At 45.7% G+C, this 7,500-nt stretch overlaps 1 protein-coding gene across 3 annotated transcripts in view; it reads left to right on the top strand.

Moving 5' to 3' along the window:
* Positions 1-7,500, top strand: part of LOC119594176 (protein slit-like) — a 93,306-nt gene that overhangs the window by 4,504 nt on the left and 81,302 nt on the right. For all 3 annotated transcript variants that reach the window (XM_037943256.1, XM_037943262.1, XM_037943249.1), the window contains exons 2-3: positions 1,286-1,357; positions 1,713-1,946. In XM_037943256.1, coding sequence (XP_037799184.1) covers positions 1,838-1,946 — 109 coding nt within the window. In that variant the 5' untranslated portion in view covers positions 1,286-1,357; positions 1,713-1,837. The remainder of the gene's footprint in view (positions 1-1,285; positions 1,358-1,712; positions 1,947-7,500) is intronic.

Here is a 7,500-nt window from a genome sequence, read left to right as displayed (position 1 = left end):
CTTTCAGTTTTAGTTAAAATCATTCATATTGACGGAAGAAAAGTTGTCGGAACTTGGGTTTGATATTGAAGTTCAAGAAAGGTCGACTTAGTGTCCTTGTTCGCTATGCCCTGTCTGTCACGTCATCTGGCGGAGGTCGCACAGGCATCGTTTGCAGTTATTATTTCAGGGAATTTTGAAACAATTTTGGCGTACTTTTTGTCTTTTGATTGCTCGTTTGGCAGTGACAGATGAGCCGTGAAAAAATAAGAAAGAAATGTCGTTCTCTTAACTGGCCTCCCCCCATTTTTACTGGGTCATCTTTCATTAAACTGTGTTGTGTGCAGCGGAGATTTATGCCATGTGCAGAAATTGGGGGTAAACTTTTCGTTTTTACTCCCGGTGTTTTGCAGCATCGTCGACGTACGATTATGTTAAGGGATTTTGATGCTTAGCCTCTACACATTACATCGGCGTGCTCCTAGTTACGGGTGTATTGTAATATCAAATATTTTCATTTTCATATTTTAATATTCGTCGATTGAGGGCTTTCAGCGGATGTCCTAATCCGCAGCCAGTGCTCAGGCCATTCTCTGTCTCCTTCCCCTCCTACGCCGTGCGCCCGGCCCCCTTCCTCCTCCTCCTTTTCTCTCCGGGCGGCCCGCTGAAGCCGGCAATATATCACGCTCGCGGCCTCTAGTCCCTTCGTCGCAATTAATCACGTTGCAGCGCCGGGATAGCGGCTGATGAATGACTTATCGAGGGCGGCGAGAGTGTGGCGGTCTTCCTGAAGGCGGCCGCGAAGGGACTCTTGAGGGAGGCGCTGAGCATGGGGCAATTCTTCGTTGCACTTCGTTGCAATTGTACCGCTGTATTATTCTTAAAAAATGATAGTGTAGCAGGATATTATATTATTATTAGTGCCAGTGTTGACAGTTTTATTTTATTAATACGGTACATATTTATGTCAGAATATGAATTACTCATGGTGTTAAAAGACGCCAGATGCATGCGTGTATATATGTTTGTATGTATGTATTATATATGTACACGTGTGTGTGTGTGTGTGTGTGTGTGTGTGTGTGTGTGTGTGTGTGTGTGTGTGTGTGTGTGTGTGTGTGTGTGTGTGTGTGTGTGTGTGTGTGTGCGTATGTGTGCGCGCGCTGATATATTGATGTTAATGTGAATATTGCGTAATCCTCCCTTCCTTTTCGTAAATGAAACAAAAACCTGGGAGTGCCTCGCATTACATTTTCTATTATGTGGTGAATTTGCGAACTGTATTGACGAGTGTCTTCTGTTGCAGGCAGCTGGATGAGAATCAGATAACATGCATCGACGAGCAGGCGTTCAAGGGTCTCAGTCTGCTGGAGATTCTGTGAGTCATAACCACGTTTGTTTCTGCATTGAAATCGCACGCCCCCTCCTCAAGGCCCACCTCGGTTGTGGCTGAACGGAGAGCGTAGTATTTGAACAGGGCTCGAGATGAACAAAGTAAATTTAGGAACTTCTGCAAGTTGCATAAATTCTAGGTTAACAGACAGATTATTCTTCAGACAAACGTCCTGTTCCCCTAGAGATTGTAATACATGATTAAAGAATATCACAAAAATAATGTAGAATTTATCATCATCTAAACGTTTGTGCAGTGAGACATATTGTTAAGGTAAAGTGATTTGATTACGTTATTTTCGTAAAGAAATAATGAATTCCATTTCCTGGCCCACTTGCAGGACTCTGACGAACAACAACATCACGACCGTGTGGCGTGGCACCTTCGAGACGACGCCGCGCCTGCGCGCCCGGGGATTCGGGCAACAAGTTGATCTGCGACTGCCACCTGGCTTGGCTGGGCCGCATGCTGGCCGCGGCGCCGCACCTCGCCCCCTACGTGCGCTGCTCCTCGCCCTATCGCCTCAAGGACCGCCTCGTCACGGAGGTGCTCGACCAAGAGTTCAAGTGCACCGGTAAGTGCCAAATTCCGGTCCGGCTGCTCGATACTCCTCTATTCTGACTGTATTTTTTTATCTGTATTTGATCATTTCGCAGCTTATCTGGAAATATTATTTTCCCCTCGAACATACTCTTTTCATCACAACCAGGGGAAAAGGCAGACATGTTCCTTTGTTGAAATGGGTTTGCGCAAAACACCTTTTGACGCTGCTAGCCTTTACAGCCCCTTGTAAGCGCGGTTGCTAACATTTTTACTCTAAACATGTCAAGCCCACCCCTTAAAATGAAAGACGCCGATAAAAAAAATCCCCCTTTTTTTGTCCCTAATAAACAAGATCAAAGACAAGCAGTCGTAAAAATGTAGTAGGGTGAGACCGTAGTGTATTTATGAGGCAATATAGTTCAGTATCGCTGTTTATTGTTGTGGCTCTGCTATATACATTAAAATCCAGTCTGCCCCCCCCCTCTATTAACAGTCACATTGAGAATTGCACTAAGAAAACGAAAAGACTGGCAGCTCTAAATGCTACATGATATTGATATAGAGTAGTCGGTCACTCTGGCTTCTTCCTCACGATGCCTTGCCGGAGGCGTCGATGACCTTTTTTATAAAGCAGGAGTGGAGCGCCATCGTTCCCAGGCGGCCCCCGCGTGACGGCGTTCTGCTGGATAAAAGAGAAAAGAGACGTCTTCCATGGGTCTGGTTGATTGATTCGAGGTTTTATGAGCGAATTCTATAACCATTTTTTTCCTCCAAAGATCTTTATATACACGGATAATTCTACTGCTTGCAAGCCTGAGTTGTTGATAAGCATTAGGGACGCTTTGATGGAAATTCGCCGTAAATTCGCCCATTGTTTAATCACATGAGAGGTGTACACAATCTATGAACTGTGATAGTTTACCCTGCAAAATACCATAAATTTATTATCAAACGTCATAAAATTATACAAAAATGAGGCCCCCAGACCATTCATTGAAAGGGATGTAAGTAGTTTAGTGAAAAGACGTACGAGGGAGGAGATGGGCGAGGGAAGACAATATCAAGCTAAGGCAAAAAATGAAGGGGAGGTGTAGGGGAGGGGGAGGAAAGGAAGAGGAAGAGGAAAACAGTAAGAAGGAGAAGGGGAAAGATGAAGAGGTGAAAGGGGGAGAAAAAAAAAAAGAGGAGGAGGGGGGGGGGAGGGAGGAGGGGGGGGGGGGAGGAGGGGAGGGGGAGGGAGGGGGGGAGAGGAGGAGGAGGAGGAGGAGGAGGAGGAGGAGGAGGAAGAAGGGGGAAGAAGAAAAAGGGAAAAAAAGAAAAAGAAAGAAAAAGAAGAAGGAAAAGAAAAAAAAAAAAGAAGAAGAAAAAAAAGAAAAAAAAAAGAGGGGAAAAAAGAAAAAAGAAAAAGAAAAAAAGAAAAAAAGAAAAAAGGAAAAAAGAAGGAGAAGAGAAGGGGAAAAAAAAGAAAGGGAAAAGAGGAAAGGGAGAGGAGGAGGAGGAGGAGGGAAAAGAGGGGAAAGAAGGGGGGGAAGAGGGGGAAAAAAATAAAAATTAAAGGGGAAAAAAAGAACCGGGGGAAAAGGAGGGAGGAGGAGGAAAGGAACGGGGAGAAAGCCATATCGGGGTTTTTCCAATCCTTTTCCAAGGGGTTGGTGGGGCGGGAAAAGGGTTTGGGGCACCGGGGGGGGGAAAAAGGGGGGCCTTTGGCGGAAAGAAAAACCCATCCCCAAAAAAAGGGTGATGGTGGGTTTTTGATCTTTTTGGGGGCCTTTTTTCCAAAGTTTTTTTCGGGGGCTTTTTTTCAGGCCCCCGGGGAATTTTGGAAATGGGGACGAAAAGAGGAAATTTTGGGGCGGTCAGGGGGGTTTCGGAAAATTATTTTCCCACGTTTTTTTCCCCTCCGGTATTTTTTTTTTTTGGGCTTTTGGGGCCTTATTTTTAAAAAAACCCCCCCCAACCCCCCCCGGAATTTCTTTGCTGAGTGACGAGGGGGAAAAAAATAAATGGAAAACCCTTTTTGTTTTTTCCTGCGGGTTTTTGCATTTTCCCCCCCCAAAGAAAATGTTCGAAAATTTTTAAACCCACCCCCCCCTTTTTCCCCCTTCTCTTTCTCCAGGGGGGCCCTCCCCCCCCAAAGGGGGTCGAATTTTTTTTTTTTCTTTTTCGTTCTTTTATTTTTTTCCCCCCTCATTTTCAGAACGAACCGGAGAGGATTGGGGAGACAGTCAAGGACAGGAAGAATAAAAGCTATCACGAAGGAAAATGTTGATGACAGTGTTTATTTTGCATCATCTGAAGGCAGCTTTTTTGGCAAAGTCTTTCGGGTACGAGGCTTGATTTCTTAGGACCCCGTCAGTGGCTCACCAATCGCCGTGACGAACAAGGCCACGGGAATATATTCAGTGTGCTCTAGCGACGAATAGAAAAACCGGAATTACGAATCAAATGAAGCCTGAATGAGTGTCGTGTGGCCTGATCTGTTTCTGGTTTTCTCTCCGTCCTCACATTATTTTCGATTTGTTGGTTGCTTTTGTCACTATATTTCTACCCCCCCCCCTCTCCTCAGCTCCCTTCTCCGTGTAATCTTCTTTTGCTGATTATGTTATCGATGGAATGATACGCCAAGTAAGCCATGCGAGCTTTTTCTCTGACTTCAGTGTTACTCTGGTGGTCAGTTTCTGGCAAAATTGAAGTGTTTTCCAACGTCTAAACGAACAGGGAAGTCAAATTCGCCGTGAGTATAGATTTTGGATAAAATGCTGCGTCCCATATCTTGTTCAAGAAGTGAGAGGCTGGGAGGGGCTGAACGGAGATGGCCACAGTGAATTATCCTCCCGACTTGACTCGTCGGCTGCCTCGAGCGCGCCAGGGGGAAGAGCCAATCAGCGTGACGAACCAGGACGCTAAATGTATTACCCTGCAGGATAGCATCAGAATGTTAGAGTAACATGAAACTCTCTCTCTCTCTCTCTCTCTCTCTCTCTCTCTCTCTCTCTCTCTCTCTCTCTCTCTCCCTCTCTCTCTCTCTCTCTATCTATCTACTCTCTCTATCTTCTTCTCATCCTCTCTCTCTATTCTCTCTATCTATCTATCTATCTATCTCACACACACACACACACACACACACCACACACACACACACACACACACACAAACACACACACACACACAATACACAATACACAAATACACTGTAGATGATTTCTCCTTGTACTTCTTACCGCCTTTCGAGTCAGCATTCAGCGCTGCTCCGCGCGTAGCGATGTTGCTTACATTCCGCCAGGGGTGGCACTCTCCAGCTGCTTAGTGAGTTTGTGCGGTAGCCACTGTGACGGCGCGTCCATTGTGGGGCCAGCGGACACCCCGCGGCCTCCCGGGAAGACCCCCACAGCGACCCCCTCAGGCGGCTCCGCGACCCCGTCCCGAGGCCAGCAGGAGGACACGGCCGTGGGACAGCCTGTCACTCGCCCTGCTCGCCGCTGGCGTCCTCGACCGCCGGCAGACACGAACTGTATTCCTTAAAAAGTGACACATGTCCCTGAGGCCTAATTAAATTTTCATTTGAAGTAACATTACTTAGTGTTTACATTTTTTCTTTATATTTGACATTAGTTTGTCTCCGAAACAAGCCTAAACTCTACACCAAGAAGCCCAAGTGCGATTCTTGGCTAAGAACATAGGTGAGTGCAGAGCAGGAAAGGTAGTGAAGGTAAAGAATAACAGACATAACAAACTCTTTAATAGCACATCACATTACCAATAGAATATTATTATTATTAATAATATTCTATTATGTCTGGCTAGAAAGATTTAAAATCCCTGACAACCATAGGATTGACTTGGAATGCCAGATGATGGCCAAGTTAATACGCAAGAGCTCTTAGGATTTACGGTTTAAGATGGACGGCTTTGATTAAGGGCTGGGGCGACGGGAAATATGCAAGGCTGATAAGGCGCTCCCCTATTCACCGGGGAGAATGCTCGCCAACACTCGCTCATGGGACGACATGTCGCCCTAGGAGTGCGACTGACGATGCCAGTTATGCCTCTGTACAGCAACTCTCGCATATTACGTTCATGCGTATACTTTCCGAAGTACCAGGCTATCCCTTGCCTCTCCCCTCAGCAACCTCCCCTTCCCCCGCCCTCCCTCTTTCATCTCCCCGGCTCCCCCTCCTTTCCCTAAGCCTCCTTTCTGGCCCCTCCCCTTCCTCCCCTCCCTCCCCCTCTCTGCCCTCCCCCTCTTTTCCGCCGGCCTCTCCCCCTCCTCTCCCGGCCCCTCCCCCTCCTCTCCCCCCTCCCCCTCCCCCTCCTTTCCCCCGGCCCCTCCCCCTCCTTTCCCCGCCCCTCCCCTCCTTTCCCCCGCCCCTCCCCCTCCTTTCCCCAGGCCCCTCCCCCTCCTTCCCCCTCCCCCTCCCCTCCTTTCCCCAGGCCCCTCCCCCTTCCTCTCCTTTCCCCCTCCCCCTCCCCCTCCTTTCCCCGGGCCCCTCCCCTCTCCCTCCAGTCTGTCTCCCTTCTGCCGTTCCTCCCGCTCCCTTTTCCTCCAACCCGCTGCCTCTCCCCCTCCGTCCGTCCTCCTCTCTGCCCCTCTTTCTTCCCTTTCCTTCCCGCTCCCTTTCCCTCCGCTCCCTTTCCCTCCGCTCGTCCGGCACAGGTGATCAAGAGTGAAGTAAAAACGCCATTGATTCATTGATCGGATCGCTCGTCACGCACGGAGGCCCGCGAAGGGCGGCCGCGTCCGAATCCCGGTTCCTCCGCATTGATTCCCTCTTCGCCTCTCGCTCCTCGGCCTTTCGCTTTCGTGTTCTTTTTCTCCTTTTACCATTGTTGTTATTCTCGTATTTTCTCCTTCTTTTTCTGCTTATAATCATCATCATCATCATAATCATCATCATCATCATCATCATCATCATCATCATCATTATTATTATTGTTATTATAATTGTTATTATCATTATTATCATTATTATTATTATTATTGTTGTTTTGTTGTTGTTGTCTTATTGTTATTATTATTATTATTATTATTATTATTATTATTATTATTATTATTATTATTGTGATAATAATAATAGTAATAATGATTATAAGGATTATTATTATTATTGTACAATTATAATCAACAACAGTAGCACCAAAGATAATACTAACGATGATGATTGCTTGAGATTTGCGAAGTTCTGGCTTCGCCCGGGCCTTTCACTTATGGCCCGGCCTAACGATGATGATGATAGTAAAAATGATGATGATGATGATGATGATGATGATGATGATGATGATGATGATAATAGTAGTAATGATAATAATAATAATAATAATGATAATGATAATGACAATGGTGATAATAATAATGATAATAATAATAATGATAATAATGATGATAATGATAACAATAAGAAAATATATTGGTGATGATAATAATATGAAGGACGATAATAAAAATGATAATAATGATAACAACAATAATGATAATAGTAATAATAGTGATAATGGCAGCAATAGTAACAATTATTTTGATATTGATAATGCCATCGGTGGTAATATTAACAAGGACGATGAAAATGATAAACCTGTTAAGAGAAATA

The sequence above is a fragment of the Penaeus monodon genome, chromosome 3 (genome assembly GCF_015228065.2).
Source record: "Penaeus monodon isolate SGIC_2016 chromosome 3, NSTDA_Pmon_1, whole genome shotgun sequence".
Classification (NCBI taxonomy): domain Eukaryota; kingdom Metazoa; phylum Arthropoda; class Malacostraca; order Decapoda; family Penaeidae; genus Penaeus; species Penaeus monodon.
This window is presented reverse-complemented; position numbering and strand designations above follow the sequence as displayed.